We start from the raw sequence: 23,525 nt of genomic DNA, 5'->3' as shown, positions 1-23,525 counted from the left end.
GAGACTCTTGAGACTTAAAAAGTTACTGAGGACAGCAGAAGACAAGACTCAGACACTCACCACTGCCCTGGCTTCCTCTGTCTTTCCTTTACAGAATGAAGACAATGGGGAAGGAACTATGAGAATGAATTCAGTGTAAGAGATGACAACTTCCACATATGCAGAAATTACTTTTATTATTATTATGTTAAAATATGTCTTAATAAGCTAGCAATTATTCATGTGAAAGTCCAGAAAGAAGATTTATAACTGTATTAGCCTTATCCTTGATTAGAGATCTGTGAGTCATTCACTAAACATCACTCTCTAGAGCAGGTTACTGGAGGTTGAAGAGTCTGTTAACTTGGAAGAGCTTCTGCCTGCTTGTCTGGCTGCTCCAGTCAGGCAGCAAAATCTTTCTCTTGAATTTAAAGCTTTATGACAGTTCTAATGCTGTAAGAAAAGAAAGCAATAAACACAGGTTTTGAATGATTTCAATACCACAAACTTTTTTTTTTTACCCTCTTTCTCCCTCTGTAAACCCCAAATCTCTACTACATTCTATAATGTATAGCCAAAGCAGCAGCTTACCTCTTCCCTGTATGCATCAGTTCAAAGGCTTCATTAATTTGGTCAAAAGACAGATTGTGAGTCACAAATTCATCAACTTTTATCTTTTTAGACATATATTCGGACACCAACTTTGGGACACTTTCTACACTCTTCCATCCTAAAAGAAACCATACATCTATTTATTGATTTTCCCAGCAACTCTACAGTATGCTTATTACTTACTGGGTTACACAAAGGCATTTAAGAGAATAAATTTTTTCATGAATTAAAGAGGAATGAAAAATTTCAAATTATCAGCAGAGGGGAGGACTACTTTAATGACATCTTTAGTTGAAGTATGGCCTTTTCAGTATTTTCCTTTTTATGTATTAAGGTTTACTAAAATCTCATTAAGGATTGGCTATTTGAGACTTTTAAACTATCCAGGATAGAACCCTGGAAGCCTTAGAATAAGGTTATATAATTAGGTCAACAAGAGCAAAGATTTTTGTATTCATGAAATTCAAGGAAGAAAAAAGTTCATGTGATACATGACTTCATTTCTTTGGTTTTAAATTCAACAGTGAAATAGGGATACCATTTAAGAACAGAAAACTGTGAAACTGAAAAGCAAAATGACATCTTCAGCTACATGATAAGGTTTCAAACAAAAAATCAAATGCCACAATTTTTCACTTGTATTAAAAGCAGCAATAAACTGACAAAGCCTTCTCACCTTTTAAACCAGGGATGCTCTGGTTCATATCTCAAACCTCTTTTAAGCCTTTTCCAAATCTCCCTCCTTACACCCTTCATCCATTATTTTTCCTCTACAAACTGTGGGGCTTTTTCTTAAAGTTTTAAGTCTCCAGGTAATTGAGACAACTACACTATTTTCTAGGTCAAGACTTCTATTTACACCTGTGGGTCGTATTTTTTTAACTCCTATGGGTCCCCAATCTCTAGCTTATTTCCGACCAGAATGTGATAGGATAAGGCTTCAGTTAGAGGTTTCTACCAAACACCCTGGCTCAGCCTCGCAGGCTTAGAATGCCCTTTCAAATATAGCCATGGACCATGAGATGATGCCGCTGAGGAGCATGTGTACTTTAAAAATCTGTTCTAAGATATAGAAGTGTGTTACACACATCTATCTAGAGTTTGGAAAGGAAGGTTTAGTCAGCTTGCCATTTTCATGGCAAATTCTGTACTATAAAGGAAGATTGGGCCATCCCCTTCATTTTAGCATACTTTCCCGATCTTTTCCTCTGGCCTTCAAAAGCTGGCATAATAGGAGGTAGGGAATCTTAACAGATACCTTATTAAACACAAATCATTAAAAAATCATGCTGTAAGATTTTTCCTAAGAGGGTGGTGATGATATATTTTTTAAAAATCTAAAAATTTTAGATTTCATTCATTCGTTCAGTTGTTGGGATATACAAACATGTTTTAAAGTCTTTTCCATTGCTAGACAACTGTGAGAAAGATGGAAACTTTTTCTCAGCATTCTACTAGAAGGGAGGCAACCCCAAACAATCATGTACTTTTTAGTTTCACACAGGGAAAAAGGAAGTCTGGCAGCTTTTCAGTGTTACAAGGTTCTGTCTAATTCATATTTTCAGTTTAAGACTTTATATTAATTATTGCTGAAATCAGTACTATTCAGACAAAAGTAAGATCACATCCAGTGATCACTGCACCCTGGAAAAATGAGTGAAAATGCTGGTAACTTATTTAAGTTCACAACATGACACAGGGTGACTGACACTGTTGTTTGCTTGCCCTGTAATGAGCTTCTTACTCCTGTCCTACCCCTAACTGTTGCCTCTTAACACAATATTGATTTGTTTTTTTTTTACTGTGTAAAAAGTGGTTTTGTGCTTCTGGAGAGACTGAGCACCTTCCCTGGGGGTACATACTGACTGAGTGTGAAACCCTTCTATTACAGTATCTTTGCATGCAACAATTTATGATGAGAAGGTGGTCCATGAAAATTCTTGTTAAGACAAGAAAATCAGCTGGGGATTAAGAAAACTTTGCCAATGGAAAAAACAAGAAAAAATGTACTCCTCTCATTCACCAAATTACCTCCAAAGGCAGTGCCTTTCCATGTGCGGCCTGTTACCAGCTGGAACGGGCGAGTGGCGACTTCTTGCCCTGCAGCAGCTACGCCGACCACCACGCTGACACCCCAGCCCTTGTGACAGGCCTCCAGGGCGGCTCTCTGTGGGCAGAAGGGACCAGCCACACAAGTCAGCGTCTTTACTCCAGGACACGAGGCTTACAGAAGGCGCTGCTCAAGGCTGCTGAGTTACTGAGGCTGATGTGTATCTAATGGTAAAGCCCATGCTCTCTGCAACTGCAACATTCTGCTTTTTCATTTAAGGAAACATACTCAAAGATTTAGAATATAGTGAAGAGCAAAGAAACATAATTCATCATTTCTCATTTGTTTTCCCTTCTTCTATTAGAATAATTCTTACCAAGACTTTTCCTTTGTAAAAACAAGTTTTAATCAAAGAAATTCATGTAAAAAAAAGCAGTTCCACCAAAAAACGGGAATGAGGCCAACCATCATACCTACCATGACCTTCACATTACCAGTACATTCAAAGGAATAGTCCACTCCTCCATCAGTCATCTCAATGAGCACTTCCTGAATAGGTTTACTGAAATCCTGGGGGTTAACACATTCAGTGGCGCCAAAATCCTTGGCCCTTGTGAATTTATCTTTATTGATATCCACACCGATGATCCGAGATGCGCCAGCCACCTTACAGCCCATAATGACCGCCAGGCCAACTCCTCCCAGGCCAAAGACTGCACAAATAGAGCCAGGCTCCACCTAGTAGTAAAGACAGTCTACAAGGTATTTATTGTACAAGAGTAAGAGGAACCATTATGTTTTTAAGTGATTGAGCCAATTTCACTATTTCAACAAAGCTTTGTATCAAATTAGGAGGTGGAAGCTAAAACCCAGGCCAATCTCTTACCTTGGCTGTGTTTACAGCAGCACCATAACCAGTTGAAATACCACAACCCAGAAGGCAGACTTTATCTAAAGGTGCTAAAGCGTCAATTTTAGCGACAGAGATATCAGCCACAACTGTGTATTCAGAAAACGTGCTGGTTCCCATGTAATGTAAAAGTGTCTTTCCTTTGCAAGTAAATCTGCTAGTACCATCTGGCATTAATCCTTTCCCTTGAGTGACTCTAAAGAAAATATAAAAGGAAAAAGGCAGGGTAGAATCAGGTTTCCTAAAACACACAGGAAAAAGTAATCAGTTTCAAATACAAAGTCCAGTAAATAGAGAAGTGTACTAAAACCAAAAGTCTAATTTCTAATGTATTTATTAATGATTTAGCACCTTTCAGCAAAGCCTTACTGGGGAAACTTAAAGGAGATTTATAATCTTGCTATGTTTTCCAATATTCAGTATCTTCCTAGATCTTATTTTAAGAGTATTGAAATAATTTTAACAAGTATAATTTATAGTTCAGATGAAATGGTATTAAAATCCCATCATAAAACTCTGAGCAAATGTAACTCTATAAAGCATAAAGGCCAAATCAGAATCTACATAAACAAGAGATTACAAGCAGTTATCTAGATCAGCTGATGAAAAGAGATGTCCAAACTGGCTAATTTAGATCCTTCAGGATGCTTTTTTCAAAAGGATAATGGTTCTCAAGGATTCAAGTTCTTTTCACTTCTGTTTGTTTTTTTACCTGTGTAGATGGTCACACCAATAAAAGAAAAAAAAAAAAAGAACTCACAAAGTCAACCAATATGATAAAAAGTAACAAATACAGTTTTTGATGTTTTAATTAGATAGGTGATATACCGATCTCACTAGAAAATGCAGAGAAACAATCATACAGATGGCTGTAAAATCAAATGAGATGTCATGTGAGGTGCATGTCATGCCCGGTGCCAAGGGTTTAATAAATATTTGTTATTTTTAGTAAAAAATAAGCACTATAATTTGATATATACTTTAGACTAATCCTTTGGAATACTTGCAAATAAACAAATATGTAGATGAATAGAAAATAGACTGCCTCTTGACTCAGGAGTAAATATATTTCCTTTGAGAAAAATAAAAATATGGCCAGAAACAAACAAGTGACAAAGCTCTACCGTGAATAGTTGTTCTATCTTTATGAGAACAACTTGTTTGTTTAGCTCTCCTTAACTGAAATACCACTTTTGTCCCAGAGGATTTTCTGGAACAAAAGGTGACATGGGTTACATTTTATGTTTTGAAAGAACTTGTCCCTGTAAAAGGTTACAGACAGCCACAAAAAAATTACAGCCGATTACCATTACTATACTTGATGTGTAAAAAGCGTTTCCAGACTGTGTTTGAAATTCCTCCTCAAAATAAGCTGCTTCTATAAGCTGCTTCTAGCTTTGTGTAAAGTAACTGGATTTATATTATAAAATAAATGGAATATTGTTTTCCAAAAATATAAACTAAATTTGTCAATAGCGTTAGAAAACAAAGGCAAGAACAAACACATCTTCTGTATACTGCTGAAAGGAGTGTATCCTATGACTCAGTGATTCCAATCCTGGGAAAATACCCAAGAGAGAGTAGAACTTAAATACATTTTAGATGAGCCACCAAGAAGACGTCTGTAAGAATGCGTTGATCACAACAGCACCAAACTGGGAGCAACTTAAATGTCCGTCCACAAGAGAATGGATAACCAGTGGTATTTGGAATAGAATACAACAATAGAGCACAAAAAGAACTACTGATGCACAGAGAAGTTATACATCCCATAGAACGTATGAATGAAAGGACTAGGCCAAAGAGCACATGTATGTTATTCCATTTATATGAAGTTCTATAGTGAAAGAAATCAGAATAGTGGTTACCTTTAGGGGAGGCAAATGTTGAAGGACACTTGGAAGGGACATGAAGGACTTTGTGGGTACTGAAAAAGTTCTCTATCTGGATCTGGGTGTTGGTCATAACCACTCAGTGTATACATACATAAAAATTCACTGATCTGTACACTTGAGATCTGTATACTCTAATTACTTCATTACATGTATATTCTACCTCAGTAAAAAAAAGAGGGAACAAATGCGAGGAGATCTTAAATTGCCTCAAAGTAGTTCTTTGAGTGCTATTACCTTACTACAATAACTACGTTTTGTTCAAGGGGTTATGTGATCTCATATAGTCTTCCCAGTAACCTCATGAGTTTTATTACTTCTATTTCATGCACAATAAAAATGGCTCATAAAAATGCTTTATTTAATTTTGTAAGCACATCTCTCTGTACTATGTATGCTGGCAAAATTTAGCCTATTGTTATGGAAAGAGAATGGGTTCAGAAAATCTTGTTTTCTCTCTTAATAGCTGATACTGGCTAACCACTTAATTTCTGAATCTTAATCTTTTCATATATGAAAATGGGGATACCAAAGATAGTGAGGTCGCTACAAAGATGGAATAAAATAATTCACATACAGTGCTGTGTTAATTACCATGCTATTATTATTATTAATATGACCTCTTGTTTTAAGAGTCAAATGAAAAATAAAAGATACCAACCTTATCTTCTGGCAAAGGTTCGTTTTAGGGTTTAGACAAAATTTGCATTCTCCACACTGTGGAATGTAAAGTGGGATGACAGTATCACCTGGAAAACAAATACAAAGACGTTATCCTGAATAGGTAGCATCTATTTTGAAATGAAAACATCAGCCCCTGATAATTCCCATTCCTGTCAACTCATGTGACTTTGCAAAGTTAATAAATTCAAGGCTTACAACGTCACCTGCATAACATCATTCAGATAGTGCCTGACTATGCAAAAAATGTGTCAACATTTCCTTAGAAATGGAACTCAAAACATAACTGCAGAACAAGAAAGTCATGTGCTCCAAAATACTGACTCACTGATGCAGCTTTAAAAATGCTTACTCAATTGGGCAAAACTGACTTTTGAAATGTACTTAAATACATTTTAGATGAATAGCAGTCTGCAAAAGCAGAGAGAAAAAAACTAAAAAATTTGTGCTTTCCAGATGAGGAATATAATCATCCTTGACAATGTAGGTGATAACTTGTTCACAAATAAACAATGTGTAGTTTATTGGAAATTTAATTTCCCTATAGAAGTAAGCCAAAATTTTAAGTAAGTGGTTCAAGTATCCTCCTTACCGGCCTTCAGCTTAGTGACTCCTTCACCAACACTTTCCACAATTCCGGCACCTTCATGTCCCAAGATCACTGGAAAACTCCCCTCAGGATCAGCCCCACTCAGAGTATAGGCATCAGTGTGGCAAACTGCAGTGGCAAGAATCTATCAAAATATTAAAATAAAGAGCATTTATAAGTGTGTTTGCATGCAATTCAGAGTGAGGTATAGGCCAAAGGAGCATTTTTACTTTGATATTTCATTGATTCTAACATATATTTCTTTCACATTTTAACCTCTAAAATCAGCATATGCTTACTATCCATGGCATCTTAACAATTAGAATTGGTAGCACTTTTTTAGTGGCATATGAAAGTAATGGTGTATTTTTATGCAATTAAACAAGGTACACCTATTCTCTTTTTTCAGTGCATGTTAGCAAGAGAAGGTAAACCAGGTAATTTTATGGGGCCTGTGTCTTCAGGTGTGGAGAGCAACATGGCCTGTGTACAAATGAGGTGGAGCCCATCTTACTGCTGGCCTTCTCGTGACTGTTGACAAACGATTTCTAAAAAGGTTTTGACTATTTATGAAATATGCTGTCTGGCACAGGGCCAAAACTCACACAGCTTTCAGTGGAATAGACTCAACTCCCAACTCAGCAGTCACACACAATTTCTACTTAAATAAATCCTTTGTCCCTATTTATCTGGCTTTCAAGTATCGTATCTTTCTAAACCACCAAAAGCACAGAAAGGAAGTTTTGGAATATTTGTATTTATGCTTATCTGCTTCTAAACTATGTACCTCCTTACAATGTAACATTCTATCTGTTAGAAATTTCACAGGGAAGACAGCTGAACTCAATAGGCCCCATACAGCTCATCTTAGTACACCCAGAACACTTTTTCAGTGGCAAAATCACAATCAGGTTAATGTCTGAATTTAAAGGGAAATGTACAATTTTACTGTTAAGATTTCAGATTTCTAGGTAAGGATCTTAAAAAGTTATTTGGCCCTGGGCTTCGCAACCTGATATGTGGGATGTGGGATTCACAATTCACTCTAATTAACAGCAAAATAGAGCTTATTTTTCTAGTATGTTAGTTTAGGTTTTATTCAATGGTCACTACTACTTAAAAGCATTAATTTTATTTCAGAACTAGTATAGAGTAGAATGCTAAAAATAGCTGGCAGCTTTGTGCAGTATGCCTCTTTAGGGGTAACTTCATTTCTCTGCCTCAGCACTACACTAATGCTGTGAAGCCCTAGAATAATGAATTCCCTGAACTCTAGACTTGTCTTCAAGGGTCAGTACGTTTTAAAGCTCTCAAAGCAAGCTGACTTTACTTGCTTATTCCTCTAGTGAATCAGGAACCTCTTCCCAAATCTTATTTGAAGTCTCTCATAACAAACTTGAAGACCACTTCTTTTTCTTTTGTTTCTAACATGTCATCATACATTTTAAGTTGTGGGATCAGCAGAAAGAGGAGCAGCCTACAAAGGCACCTTAAACCCAGGCTACAGAGGATAATGTACTGTAATCTAGTGATACATGGGTATGGCTGTTCAGCTCAACATCAAAGTTAAACAGATGGAGAGGAGTGCTGCAAACATTGAGGGGGATAAAGTAAGAAAAGAATGTTGTGACTCCAAGGTTGGATGACTTTCAATTCCTTCGCCTTGACACTGTCCTTTGGGATTTATGCTCTGCAGACCTCAGAGGAGTCATCTATCCAGAGGCCTAATTATAAGTCTTCTTTTCCAGTGCCTTAGCTGTTTCATTACCTTAATCCGAACTTCATGAGCCTTTGGGGGTGCCACCTCTACCTCCTCTATAGAGAGGGGTTTTCCAGCCTCCCAGGCAACTGCAGCCTTGCACTTGATGATCTGAAATGGAGAAAAAAACAGCAAGCTGTTTATCCTCTGAACTAGTAATAAACCACCTATGAAATTTTTTTGCTTAGGCTGGTTTAATTAACATTGGTTTAGTGCAAAACTACAGGGAGGGAAGGGTCATAAAGGATATCAGGATGGGATAACTTTAAAAAACAACTATCCCTTTTAGCTGTGTTTTCCAATACAGTAGCCACTTGAGAAGTATGGCTACTGAGCACTTGAAAAACGGTTAGTCTGAACTGAGATAAAAAATTTTAAGTGTAAAATATATATAGATATGAAGACTTGGTACCTGTGATAAAGTTTAATTTAGGCACACTAAGATTCACAATAACTAATAACAGAATAAGTATTCTATTTTATCTATTGTAATAGAAGTTATGTGAATGTGGTCCCTCTTAAAGTATCTTGTACTCTACTCACCCTTTTTTCTTCTGATGATTCGAGATGGTAAAATACATATGTGATGAGATGAAGGGAGGTAAATGATGTAGATATTGTGATGTAGCATTAGGCTACTACTGACCTTCTGACAATATGTCAGAAGCAAAACCTCAGATGAAGGGGACTACTGTATACTGGATTTAATTTTAATATGGCCACTACAAAAGTCAAAATTACATATGTGACTTGTATTATATTTCTATTGCACAGTGTTTCCTTAGAGAGTCTAGTCAGTCTGCCCCTCCTTTACCAGAGAATTAAGTATAATATGGAAGGGTTTGAAAAAGTTACTTATTAATTTTTTATTGAAGTATAATTGACATACAATATTGCATTAGCTTCAGGTGTATAACAGTGATTTGACATGAATATACATTATGAAATAATCACCATGATAAGTCTACTTATCTGTCACCAAAGTTATTACAATATTGACTGTATCCCCTATGCTGTACTTTACATCCCCATGACTTTATTCTGTAACTGAAAATTTATACCTCTTATCTCCTTCACCTACCACCCACTGCCCCACCCAAAGAGGAAGTTATGTGATTAATTCATTATGTGATTAGTTCACATAATGCTTATGAAGTGTGCAGACAGAATAAAGGTTACAAACTGCTGGGTATAGGAGACGGGCTTTAAAGTCAATAGTTTTAAAAAGTGAGTTGGGCACAAAGTGCTACAGAATGCACAAACTAGATAAAGTATAACTTTTGGGGGTAGGTTGGGAAAGTTTCACTTTTAACTGGGATATTTAAGGATGAGGAAAAGTTACAAATAATGATAAAACACCTACAAATAGTGATAAAACTATTGAGAGGAGTTAAATGAGAATGAACATGAAGTCGCTAATACAGTCCTTCGTACAGCGTAGCTTTGCAAAAATAAGGTAATTGTTATTTGTGACAGTATACAAAGAGTGGGGGAAAGGGGAGTTGAATTATATAGAGATGAGTGGCTTGAATAAAGGCTGGAAATAATCACTTTAAAAATTAAATCTGATGGCAAAAAGAATTCAGACACCCATTATAATCTGTTTTCACCTCAATGTACTACGAATCTCAAAACAAAATCACAAAGGTCAAAATCAGAATTCTCTTACTTCAACATTCGAACCATCACAGTATCATAATTTTTCACGTTCTCAGAACAAAGGCAGAAAACAAAGGCACCACCAACCTCTCTCAGTTTTTGGAAGTAAAGCGGGGTCGATAACACGTCGCTGAGGTGTTACGGGGGAATTAAAGGAGACTATAATGCTCCGGCGCCGGGGTGCTCAAACATATTACTTGGTGGCACAGTAACCGCTCAGTTATGAATCACAGTCACAAAACGCAAGCAACGCATAGTTTAGAAGCACTGCTCTGGCTGCAGCTCTGCCACCTTCTAGTGTCGCCCGGGGCAAGTGACTTATTTTTGAGTACATAAAGCCTGGCCGCTGCTAGACCTTCTCTGCCAGGATACCCCCGACCGCCCACCGACCCCCACTCCGCTCTAGCTGCCCGGGCAACGCTCTCAAGGAGCCACAGCAAGTGCCCTTCCTTTCCTTCCGGCTGAGCAGCTGCCGGGAAGCTCCGCTTCAGCGGCGGCAACTGAAGACCGTCTCCCGGCTGGGCCCCGCGCGACCCCGAAGCCAGCGGCCTGATTCCATCCCATGCTTTCCCTCCCCACTTCCTTCCTCGGATTCGGGCTTGCGACTCGGCAACCGTTACCTGGTTCGCCATCTTCCCGTTGCACGAGGCGCGAGGAAAACCACCGGAAAGGCCGCACTAGGCCAGGAATGTGGGCGGGGCGTGCGCCGGGGGCGGGGTTCCCGAGGGCGTGGACGTGAAGGGCGGGGCCCGAGGTGTGGCGCTGTCGGCTCTCCCAGCGGGCTCACTCCCGAGGTTGGCGAGGTTTCGTGACTTACCCGACAGACCCGTTCAAAGCATCTTTCCCAGTGTGGCTTTAGCCCCAGCAGCGTGGATAAGCTTTACAAAGGAGAGATGTGGAAGGTGAGGAACCAGAAATTTCACCGGAAGCGTGTGAGAAACAGTGAGAGGACTGCACTGTCTTCGTCCGTCTACATACTTCGTGTGCGTTACATCTTGACAGAGATGAGTGAGATACAGCTTTTTAAGGGACTCATTATGAAGAACGATAAAGGGGCGCAGAGAAAGGGGAACTCGGGGAAACTTCCCAGGCTTCTACTTTAGCTGCTCCTGAAGGGTGAGTAGGGTTTTTGGCGGTTCATAAGAAATGGAGAGAACTTTGCAAAGAGAAGTGGGGGAGTGAAAAGTCTCCAGAACATGGACTTGTTTGATGTTTTAAGAGTGGGCCATAGTCTAGAGAGTTTGGAATGTTTGCCAGTAGAACCTTAAACTCTTTTATGGACACTGAATTTTATTAAAATACCTCTACCAGAAAGACAAGCTTTTTGAAAAAGCCTCCCATCTAATTTCTCTGTTGTGTGGCCCCTGAATCTAATGCACTTCTAGATTAATGTCCCTTCAGTGATCTTTCCAAAACATACATCAATCCATGCCATTTTTTTCAGCTTTAGTAATTTTTGAATGATGTGGGCTATAAATAAATAATGTCATTAATTTATTTAAAAAATTTAAAGGGCTGAGAGAGGGACGAAATCCAAACTATCTTGGCCAGCCAGGTCCTCCATAATAGGGTTCTGCCTTATCTCTCCATCCTTATTTTCTGCTATTCTGTCACACAAGTTTCGCTCCAACCTTACGGAGCATTTGTAGTTCCTTAAAAGGATTGTTCTCTTTTTTGATTCCAGGCCTTTTTTATGATAAAACTTCTGCTTGGAACACAGCAGGTGAAGAAAAGGGCTTTTAGCAGAGTTAATTTGCTTTTCCCTATGCAGATATATCTAACTTCCAGAAAGAAACATCAGCACTTTTTAGTACCTTGCTTAAAAATAATTGATAGGACTTCTGGTTTCTAGTCTGGCATGTAAGGGAATTGGAAGTTGTTACTCTACCCTAACAGCAAGTAAAAAGCTGGACAAACTGAGAAAAAAAAATTCCCCTTAGGTCCAGCAGAGGAGTGAGATCACAGACAAACTGCTTACCCCAAAATTGGAGACACAGAGAATCACAATTTACTGGATTAGAAATCCATCTCTGGGGGAACCAGTACTGGTGATGGAAAATATGAAGTATAATTGGTGAATTGCTAGAGACTTAGTATGCGTAGGTTTGAATTAAAAGCTCCAGTGGGATCCAATCATGAGGGATTGGTGGCTCATACTTTTCCCTCTAGGAGCTTTCACAGGTTTTCATAGTGAAGATTGAAGAGGAATTCCTCATGCTTTTGGCTGAGGAAGGGGAAAAGGAACCATTTTCAAATATGCCAGAGCACTCTGTTCTTAACAGGACTTGTCCTCAAGAGAGATTACCTTACCAAAGCCTAATCTACTAAGATAGAGTTTAACTCATGTTTGGGAAGGGAAATACCGAACTGCAGCCCCCTCTAGACATCCTGTACCACTGAACGGGTGAAGAAAATGGAGAGAAAATGTGTGAAATTTGCAACCCAGGGGCACAGGATCTCTAAAATACTGAGATTTAATCATAGGAATATGGAAAATTTCCCCTTATCTCTGCTACATTACTAAGGGTCTATTTACCACTTTTTAAAGCACATATATCATGTCTGCCTTTCAATAAAAATTACAAGGCATACTAAAGTGCAAAAAAAACCCCAACACAGTTTGAAGAGACAAAGCAAGCATCAGAACTAGACTGATACGTCAGGGCTGTTGGCATTATCAGGAATTTAAAGCAACTTTGATTAATGTGCAATGGGCTCTAATGGAAAAATAGCATGCAAGAACAGATAGATAATGTAATCAGAAAAATGGAAATTCTAAAAAAGAAACAAATGCTAGAGATTAAAACCACTGTATTGGAAATGAAAGATGCCTTTGACGGGTACATTAGTAGATTGTATACAGCTCAAAAAAGGACCTATGAACTTGAGGATATGACAATAGAAACTGCAAAATGGAAAGCAGAGAGAAGAATGACTGAAATAAAGACAACTATCTAGGAACTGTGGGATAACTACAAAAAGTGTAGCATACACATAATGGGAATACCAGAAGAAGAAGGAGGAATAGAAATGATATTTGGAGCAATAATGACTGAAATTTCTCAAATTAATGTCAGACACCAAACCATAGATCCAAAAAGCTCAGGGGCTAAATGCCAAAAACAAATACTCTGACCTCCACCCCCTAAAAACCCCCCAAAACTCTATACCTATTCAAACTACAGGAAATTAAAGATAAAGAAAAAATTTATGAAAGAAGCCAGAGTGGGGAGAAACACCTTACCTATAGGAGAGCAAAGATAAGAATTACAACCAATTTCTCAGAAACTAACCAAACAGAAGGATTGTGGGGTGAAATATTTAGTGTTGAGAGAAAAACCTTCCCATGTAGAATTCTGTATACTGAGACTTTTTCTTCAAAAGTGAAGGAGAAGTAAAGACTTCCTCAGATAGATAAAAACTGAAAAAATTTGTTGCCAGTAGACCTACATTGCAAGAAGTGTTAAGACAGGTTCTTCAGAGAGAAGGAAAATGATATAGATAAGAAACTCAGATCTTTATAAAGAAAGGAAGAGCATTGGAGATGTAAGTGAAGGTAAAATAAAAGCTTTTATTTTTCTTATTAAGTTTGTTTAAAATAAGAATAGAAATATATTTGATTGTAGTTATATATAAGTGAAATGAATGATAGCAATGATACAAGGGATGAGAGGGAACAAGTAAGATTATTTTGTTATTGTAAGGTATTTGCATACTGGTGAAGCAGTATAATGCTCTTTGAAAGTGAACTTGGATTAATTATAAATATATATTGCAAACTCTGGGGCAACCAGTAATTTATTTTTTAAAGAAGTATAATTGATATGCTAAAAAAGAAGAGGAAATGGAATCCTGTAAAGTGCTGCAGTAACACCAGAGAGGGCATGAAAAAGAGGTAAAGACAAAAATAGTAACAAGGGCAACAAATAGAAAATGGTAACAAATATGATAGGTAGTAATCCAACTATATCAATAATCACTGTAAATGTCAGTAGTATAAATGCATGTTTAAAAGAGATTGTCAGTGTGAATAAAAAAATGAGACCCAAATATATATTATCTACAAAAAGCACACTTTAAATATAAAGATACATAGAGATTACAAAAAACAGGGTGGAGAAAGATATCCTGACACTAATCAGAGAAGGCTAGAGTAGCTGTATTAATTTCAGACAGAAAAGACTTCAAGAATGATGAGGAATAAAGAGAAATATTACATATGTCAAAAGACATAATCCTTAATGTGTATGTGCTTAACAACAAAGCTTCAAAATACATGAGACAAGAACTGATAGAACTGTGAAGAGAAATAGATAAATCCACATAACAGAGATTTCAACATTCCGCTATCAAAAATGGATAGATACAGAGATTCAAGATGGCAGCATGAGAGGTGAGACAGAGAACTCCTCCCAAAACCACAGACAGTGCAAAAATATAGTTAATACAACTAACCCTAGAACGGCAACAGGAAAGAAGGCTGCACCAGACTGCATACAGACCTTGCGAACAGAGCAGACCTCATGAAACAGGGTAATGTACCAAAGCCTTGATCCAGTGGGACCCAGGCCCTTCCTCTACCCCAGTGCACTGGCAGGAGGAAGAGAAACAGAATGGGGAGGGGGTGGAAGCCTGGGACTGCTGAACACCTGGCCCTGGAGATCTGCTTTGTGAGCAGAAACCTACATTGTGTGGTGCTCTGGAGGATGGGGAGCTGGGACAGGCAGAGTGATTGAGAGACAGATTCTGGCCATTTGTGGAGGATGAGATCCACAGCCAGCCATTCTGGGACAAGGGAAAGGCAGGCTGTCTGAGAGGCTTCCTAGCAGCAAGAGGGCTACTGAAGGGGCGGGGTTTGCATGGAGAGTGCTGTGCAGGAGAAGGGATAGGGGGACAAGGTTGTCAGGGTGTGCTCAGCCTAGCAGATTGGGCACCTTCAGGAGCTTCAGGCGCTCCATCCCCCTAGCTGGCTACTCAGCTCCAAGGCCCTCCACTATGACACGCAGCCTGCCGAGACTTCCTCCTGGCCTGACGGCACTGGAACGCAAACCGGTAGTCACTGTGCTGGCGTCCAGCCAGTCAGAGGGAGGCCCTGCCTACAACAGCTAGAGACGCAAAGCACAGAGGCTTACACCCGTGTCCTCAGCCCCCTGGCTCTAAAACTAAGACAGGCACGGAAGACAGGAATCAGAAAACAGATCTTTCCTCCCCCCCAGGCACCATCTCCACTCCCCTATGACCCCCAAATTCAATCAAGGTGCTGAGCACCTCCACAGACTGGTGCTTCTGCGTGCTAGAGGGCACCACACAGAAATATGAAACATCAAAAGAGTATGGTCTAGACCAAAATCTCACAAACCCCAGAAAAAGGGCCAAATTAAACTGAACTCACAAATTTTCCTGAAAGAGTTCAAAATAAAAATCATAAACATGCTCATGGAGGCACAGAAAAATATTCAAGAACTCAGGAACAAATTTAAGATGGAGATTCAATCATTATAAAATTCCATATCTGAAATGAAACATACAATGGAGGGATTTAAAAGCAGATTAGATGTAGTAGAAGAGATGGTAAATGGAATAGAAATTAGAGAAGAGGAATGCAAAGAAACTGAGGCACAGAAAGAAAAAAGAATCTCTAAGAATGAAAGAATATTGAGAGACCTGTGTGACCAATTCAAACAGAACAATATTCTTATAATAGGGGTACCAGAAGAAGAAGAAGAGAGAGAAAGGATAGAAAGTGTCACTGAGGAAGTAATTGGTGAAAACTTCCCCAATATGGGGAAGGAGATAGTCTCTCAAGCCATGGAGATACACAGATCTCCCAACACAAGGGACCCAAGGAAGACAACATCAAGACATATAATAATTAAAATGGCAAAGATCAAGGATAAAGATAGACTTTTCAAAGCAGCTAGAGAGAGAAAAAAGATCCCATACAAAGGAAAACCCGTCAGGCTATCATCAGATTTCTCAACAGAAACCTTACAGGCCAGAAGGGAGTGGCATGATATATTTAATGCAATGAAGCAGAAGGGCCTTGAACCAAGAATACTCTACCTGGTAAGGTTATCATTTAAATTTGAAGGAGGGATTAAACAATTTTCAGATAAGCAAAAGTTAAGAAAATTTACCTCCAACCAACCACCTCTACAGTGCATTTTGCAGGGACTCCTATAAATGGAAGTATTCCTAAGGCTAAATAGATGTCATTCAAGGATAGACAAAGAGTACAGAATATGATTCATAACATACAAAGAATGGAGGAGGAAGAAAAAGGAGGAATAAAAAAAGAGTCTTTAGGTTGGGTTTGTAATAGCATATGAAGTCAGTTAAATTAGACTGTCAGATAGTAAGGGAATTACCCTTGAACCTTTGGTAACCATGAATCTAAAGCCTGCAATGGCAATAAGTACATACCTATCAATAATCACCCTAAATGTAAATGTTCTGAATGCACCAATCAAAAGACATAGAAAAAGCAGCAGAATACACATTCTTTTCAAGTGCACATGGAACATTTTCAAGAATAGATCATATAGCAGGCTACAAAAAGAGCCTTAGTAGATTCAAAAAGATTGAAATTGTACCAACCAGTTTCTCAGACAAAGATATGAACCTAGAAATAAATTATGCAAAGAAAATGAAAAATTGCACAAACAGAAGGAGGCTTCACAACATGCTCCTAAATAATCCAGGGATCAATGACCAAATATAAAAAGAGATCAAGCAATATATGGAGACAAATGACAACAATAATTCAACACCGCAAAATCTGTGGGACACAGCAAAGGCCATGTTAAGAGGAAAGTATATTGCAATACAGGCCTAACTCAGGAAAGAAGAACAATCCCATATGAGCAGTCTAATCTCACAATTAACGAAACTAGAAAAAGACGAACAAATGAGGCCCAAAATCTGTAGAAAGAGGGACATAATAAAGATTAGAGCAGAAATAAAATCGAGAAGAATAAAACAATAGAATGAATCAGTGAAAGCAAGAGCTAGTTCTTTGAGAAAATATACAAAATAGATTAATCCCTAGCCAGACTTATCAAGAAAAAAAGAGTCTACTCACATAAATAGAATCAGAAATGAGAAAGGAAAACTCACTACAGACACCACAGAAATACAAAGAATTATTAGAGAATACTATGAAAAATTATATGCTAACAAACTGGATAAACTAGAAGAAATGGACAACTTTCTAGAAAAATACAACCTTCCAAGGCTGACCCAGAAAGAAACAGAAAACCTGAATAGACCAATTACCAGCAACAATATTGAACTGGTAATTAAAAACCTACCTAAGAACAAAATGCCTGGACTATATGGTTTCACCGCTGAATTTTATCAAGCATTTGGTGAAGACCTAATAACCATCCTCCTTAAAGTTTTCCAAAGAGTAGAAAAAGGGGAAATACTCCCAAACTCATTCTATGAGGCCAGCATCACTATAATTCCAAAACCTGGAAAAGACACCACAAAAAAAGAAAATTACAGACCAATATCCCTGATGAACATACATGTAAAAATACTTAGCAAAGTATTAGCAAACCGAATTCAAAAATACATAAAAAAGATCATCCATCATGATCAAGTAGGACTTATTCTAGAGATGTGAGGATGGTACAACATTCGAAAATTCATCAACATCATCCACCACATCAACAAAAAGAAGGACAAAAAACACATGATCATCCCCATAGATGCTGAAAGTGCATTTGACAAAATTCAGGATCCATTCATGATAAACTCTCTCAACAAAATGGGTATAGAGGGCAAGTTCCTCAACATAATAAAGGCCATATATGACAAACCCAGAGCCAACATTACACTTAACAGAGAGAAGCTGAAAGCTTTTCCTTTCAGATAGGGAAGAAGACAAGGATGCTCACTTTCCCCACTTCTATTCAATGTAGTACTGGAGGTCCAAGCCATGGCAATCAGGCAACAGAGAGAAATAAAAGGCATCCAGATTGGCAAGGAAGAAGTTAAACTGTCCCTGTTTGCAGATGAAATGATATTGTACATAACAAACCCTAAGAACTCTACTCCAAAACTACTAGATCTCATATCTGAATTCAGCAAGTTGCAGGATACAAAATTAATATGCAGAATTCTGTGGCATTCCTATACACTAACAATGAACTAGCAGAGAGAGAAATCAGGAAAACAGTTCTTTTCACAGTTGCATCAAAAAGAATAAAATACCTAGGAATAAACCTAACCAAGGAAGTGAAAGACCTATACCCTGAAAACTACAAGACACTCATGAGAGAAATTACACATGATACCAATAAATGGAAACACATCCCATGTTCATGAATAGAAAGAATTAATATTGTCAAAATGGCTATCCTCCCTAAAGCAATCTACAGATTCAATGCAATCCCTATCAAAACACCAACAGCATTCTTCAATGAACTAGAGAAAATCATTCTAAAATTCATATGGAACCACAAAAGACCCCAAATAGCCAAAGCAATCGCAAGAAGGAAGAATAAAGCTAGTGGGATTATGCTCCCAACTTCAAGCTCTACTGCAAAGCCACAGTAATCAAGACAATTTGGTACTGGCACAAGAACAGACCCATAGACAATGGAACAGACTAGGGAGCCCTGATATAAACCCAACCATATATGGTCAATTAATATATGATAAAGGAGCCATGGACATATTATGGGGAAATGACAGCCTTTTCAACTGCTGGTGTTGGTAAAACTGGACAGCTACATGCAAGAGAATGAAACTGGATTATTTTCTAACCCCATACACAAAAGTAAACTCAAAGTGGATCAAAGACCTGAATGTAAGTCATGAAACCATAAAACTCTTAGAAGACAACATAGGCAAAAATCTCCTGAATATAAGCATGAGCAATTTCTTCCTGAACACATCTCCTTGAGTAAAGGAAACAAAAACAAAAATGAACTCATGGGACTACATAAAACTAAAAAGTTTCTGTACAGCAAAGGACACCATCAACAGAACAAAAAGGCATCCTACAGTATGGGAGAATATATTGCAAATGACATATCCGACAAGGGGTTAACATCCAAAATATATAAAGAGCTTACATACCTCAACACCCAAAAAGCAAATAACCCAATTAAAAAATGGGCAGAGGATATGAAGAGACAGTTCTCTGGAGAAGAAATTCAGATGGCCAACAGACACATGAAAAGATGCTTCACATCACTAATCATCAGGAAATGCAAATTAAAACCACAATGAGATATCACCTCACTCTTGTAAGGATGGCCAGCATCGAAAAGACTAAGAACAACAAATGCTTGCGAGGATGCAGAGAAAGGGGAACCCTCCTACACTGCTGGTGGGAATGTAAGCTAGTGCAACCATTGTGGAAAGCAATGAGGAGGTTCCTCAAAAAACTAAAAATAGAAATACCATTTGTCCCTGGAATCCCACTCCTTGGAATTTACCCAAAGAAAATAGCTTCTCAGTTTCAAAAAGACATATGTACCCCTATGTTTATTGCTGCACTTTTTACAATAGCCAGGATTTGGAAGCAACCTAAGTGCCCATCAATAGATGAATGGATAAAGAAAATATGGTACATATATACAATGAAATACTATTAAGTAGTAAGAAAGAAACAAATCCTACCATTTGCAACAACATGGATGGAGCTGGAGGACATTGTGCTCTGTGAAATAAGCCAGGTGGAGAAAGACAAGTGCTAAATGATTTCCCTTATTTGTGGAGTATAACAACGAAGCAAAACTGAAGGAACAAAATAGCAGCAGACTCAGAGACTCCAAGAAGGAACTAGTTTTTACCAAAGGGGAGGGGTGTCAGAGGGCATGTGGGGAGGGAGGGAGAAGGGGATTGAGAGGTATTATGTTTAGTACACATGGTGTGGGGAATCATGGGGAAAACAATGTAGCACAGAGAAGGCAAATAGTGAATCTGTGGCATCTTACTACACTGATGGACAGTGACTGCACTGGGGTGTATGGGTGGGGACTTGATAACATGGGTGAATGTAGTAACCACATTGTTTTTCTTGTGAAACCGTCATAAGAGTGTATATCAATAATACCCTAATAAAAATAAAAAAAAATACAGTCAACTATCTAGCCTTCTACTTTAGGTAAGTAGAAAAAGAACATGTTAAATCCAAAGTAAGCAGAAGAAAATAAATAACAAAATTTAGAGTAGAAATAAAGGAAATTGAAAATAGTAAGTCAGTTGAGAAAATCAACAAAATTAAAAACTGGTTCTTCAAAAAGATCAATAAAGTTGAAAAGCCTTTAGCCAGGCTAATTAAGAGAAAAAGGGAGGAACACAAATTACTAATACCAAAAATTAAAAAGATGACATGACAGATCCCATGGACATCCAAAGGATTATAAAAGTATGAATAATTCTATGCCCATAAATTTGATAATCTAGATAAACTGGACAATTCCTTGAAAGACACCATCTGTGCAAAACTCATGCAAAAAGAAATAGGCCATTTGAATAGGTCTACATGTCTTAAATCAAATCAGTAATTAATAAACTTCCAAAACAGAAAGTACCATGCTCACATGGATTCACTGGTGAATTTTGCCAAGTACTTAAGGAAGAATTTATGCCAGCGGTCTACAGTCTTTTCCAGAACTTGAAGCAGAGTAAGATAGATACTTACTAATTCATTCTGTGAGGCCAGCATTACCATAATACCCAGACCAGACAAAGCCATTATAGGAAAAGAAAACTGTAGACCAATATCTCTCATAAACCTACATGTAAAAATCCTCAACAAAATATCAAATTAAATCTAAAAATGTATAAAAAGTTAAATGGTATGACCAATTGAGATTTATCCCAGGTATGCGATGCTGGCTCCACATTTGAAAATCAATTAATGTAATCCATCACATCAATAGTCTAAAGAAGAAAAATCACATGATCACACTAATGGTTGCAGAAAAAGCAACCAAATCCAAATGCATTCATTATGATAACTCTCAGGAAATTAGGAACAGAAGGTAACTTACTCAACTTGATAAAGAACATCTACAACATATCTACAAATAACAACATACTTAATGGTAAGAAACTAGAAGCTTTCCTGCTAAGAGCAGAAATGGATGATGTCCCCTCTCATCACTCCTTTTTAATGTCACACTGAAAGTCCTAGCTAATGCAGTAAGACAAGAAAATAAGGGTGTACTGATTGGCAAGAAAGATATAAAACTGTCTTCATTCATAAGTGACTTGATTGTCTACGTAGAAAATCTGAAAGAGTCCACAAAAAATTTCTGGAATTAATAGGCAATTATATCACAGTTGCAGCATACAAGATAATATACAAAAGTCAATTGCTTTCCTATATACCAACAAGGAATAAGTGGAATTTGAAAATTAAAATTTGAGACCACAATACCATTTACATTAGCATGTGAACAAATGAAATACTTAGGTATAAATTAACAAAATATGTACAAGATATATGTGAGGAAAATGCGAAATTCTGATGAATGAAATGAAACAAGACTAGATAACATCTCTGGAGAGATATTACATGTTCTTGAATAGGAAGACTACATTGTCAAGATGTCAGTTCTTCACAGCTTGATCTATAGATTCAACACAATCCCAGTGAAAATCTCAGCAGGTTATTTTGGTGACATGAACAAATGTACTCTAAAGTATATACAGAGAAGGAAAAGATCCCAAATAGTCAACTCAATTATTGAAGAATAAAATTGGAGACTGACATTAGCCATCCTCAAGACTTAACTGTAAAGCCATAATAATCAAAACAGTGTGATAGTGTGTACTGGCAAAAGAAAAAAAAAGCAGAGATCCCAGTAATAGACTCATAAATATAGTCAGTAATCTTTGACAACATAGCAAAAAAAGAAATACAGTAGAGAAAAAAGATAGTCTTTTCAAAAAGATGTGGAAAAACTGGACATGCAAGAAAATGAATCTAGATATAGACCCCCCCCTCACAAAAATTAACTCATAATGGGTCATAGATGTGAATGTAAAATACAAAACTATAAAAGTCCTAGAATATAACATAGAAGAAAATCTAGATGATCTTGGGTATGGCAATGACTTTTTAAATACAGTACAAAAAGCATGATCCATAAAAGGAATAACTGATAAGCTGGACTTCATTAAAATAAAAAAACTTCTACTCTGTGAAATTTTATAGCAGTTTTATCCATAATTGCCAAAACTTGGAAGCAACCAAGATATTCTTTGGTAGTTGAATGGATAAATGTGCTTCATTTAGACAATAGAGTTATCACTGAGTGCTTAAAAAATGAACTATCAAGTCATGAAAAGACATGCGGGAATCTTAAATGCATATTACTAAGTGAAAGAAGAATCTGAAAGGGCTACATAGTATATTAGTGCAATATTCCGATAAAGATGAAACTATGCAGAAAGTAAAATAATCAGTGGTTGCCAAGGACTGGGGGCAGGGAGGGTTGAGTAGCTGGAGCAGAGAGGAATTTCAAGGCAATGGAACTATTCTGTATGATACCATAATGGTAGGTATATGTCATTATACATTCATCAAATACCATAGAATCACTAAGAGTGAGCCCTAACACAAAGTGTGGACTTTGGGTGGTAATGATGTATCAGTGTAGTTCATCAATTGTAGCAAAGATACCAGGGACATGTTGATAGTGGAGGAGGCTGTGTGTGTGTGTGTCATGGAGTGTCTTGGGGACCCATGGGAAGTCCATAGTTCTGCTCAATTTTGCTGTGAACCTAAAACTGTTCTAAAAAAATGAAGTATATAAAAAACAATAATAGAACGGAGTTACAAGTAGGTGTGTAAGTCACATCTACTTTCTGCTAAAAGGAAAAATTGACACACAGTGAAATCAGAGGCCCTCAGTCTCATTAGGGAATTTGTTAGTGTGGACTAGACTAGAAAAAATCTGACCAGGTAGGAGAAACACAGCACAATATAGAAGTATTGGAGAACCTTAACCTCCTGGCCTCTTTAACAGTCCCTTTGTTCCTCTTGACCTCCCTTGCTCTTCTTTTCATCTAGCAGAAGAGAGGAAACAATGACTGACACTGCTAAGTTGTATTACATTCTGGCTCTTAAGAACAGGGTTCAGTTTATTTTGAACTGAAGGATTCATTAGGTGAAAATGACCTGTCATTTTAGACTTTGTAACAGGCAGGTAAGTGTACACTAGACATTGTCAAACATATTTCAGAAAGTTGAAGCATATTTCATAGAGCTCACAAGGAAGCAGAATAAGTACTGAATGAGTTGGAGAGTTTAGGAAGCTATACATGTCTGCTATATATATATATATATATATTTTAAATGTCTGCTATATTTTGAGGGGAACTTTTTTGAGGGAAGTAACTGTTCCCAGCTCTTGTTACTACTGCTT

The 23,525-nt window shown here is 37.6% G+C and overlaps 2 protein-coding genes across 9 annotated transcripts in view; one reads left to right on the top strand and one right to left on the bottom strand.

The window, feature by feature from the left end:
- Positions 1-157: 157 nt before the first annotated feature.
- LOC108405575 (alcohol dehydrogenase class-3) lies at positions 158-10,877 on the bottom strand. The gene is made up of 9 exons (XM_037020215.2): positions 10,752-10,877; positions 8,482-8,583; positions 6,717-6,858; positions 6,105-6,192; positions 3,528-3,747; positions 3,119-3,379; positions 2,623-2,758; positions 571-709; positions 158-432 (listed from the first exon to the last, which is right to left on the bottom strand). The coding sequence occupies exons 1-9, from the start codon at positions 10,761-10,763 to the stop codon at positions 408-410; spliced, it is 1,125 nt and encodes a 374-aa protein (XP_036876110.1). The 5' UTR covers positions 10,764-10,877; the 3' UTR covers positions 158-407.
- Positions 10,878-10,919: 42 nt separating this feature from the next.
- C5H4orf17 (chromosome 5 C4orf17 homolog) overlaps positions 10,920-23,525 on the top strand; it is a 268,239-nt gene continuing 255,633 nt past the window's right edge. For 7 of the 8 annotated variants that reach the window (XM_073237264.1, XM_073237259.1, XM_073237258.1 and 4 more), the window contains exon 1: positions 11,039-11,247. The gene's annotated coding sequence lies outside the window, so the exon portion shown is untranslated. The other variant, XM_073237260.1, reaches the window with a different exon arrangement.

Source organism: Manis javanica, chromosome 5 (assembly GCF_040802235.1).
Source record: "Manis javanica isolate MJ-LG chromosome 5, MJ_LKY, whole genome shotgun sequence".
In the NCBI taxonomy this organism is placed as follows: Eukaryota; Metazoa; Chordata; class Mammalia; order Pholidota; family Manidae; genus Manis; species Manis javanica.
Note: the sequence above shows the minus strand (reverse complement) of the source record. Positions and strands in the feature narration are given on the sequence as shown.

Coding starts and splice junctions, on each gene's coding strand:
- LOC108405575 (XM_037020215.2), bottom strand. Junction 6,193..6,716: donor AGTCACTAAGCTGAAGGCCG/GTAAGGAGGATA, acceptor TTTGTTTTCCAG/GTGATACTGTCATCCCACTT. Junction 710..2,622: donor GAAAGGCACTGCCTTTGGAG/GTAATTTGGTGA, acceptor GGTTTCTTTTAG/GATGGAAGAGTGTAGAAAGT.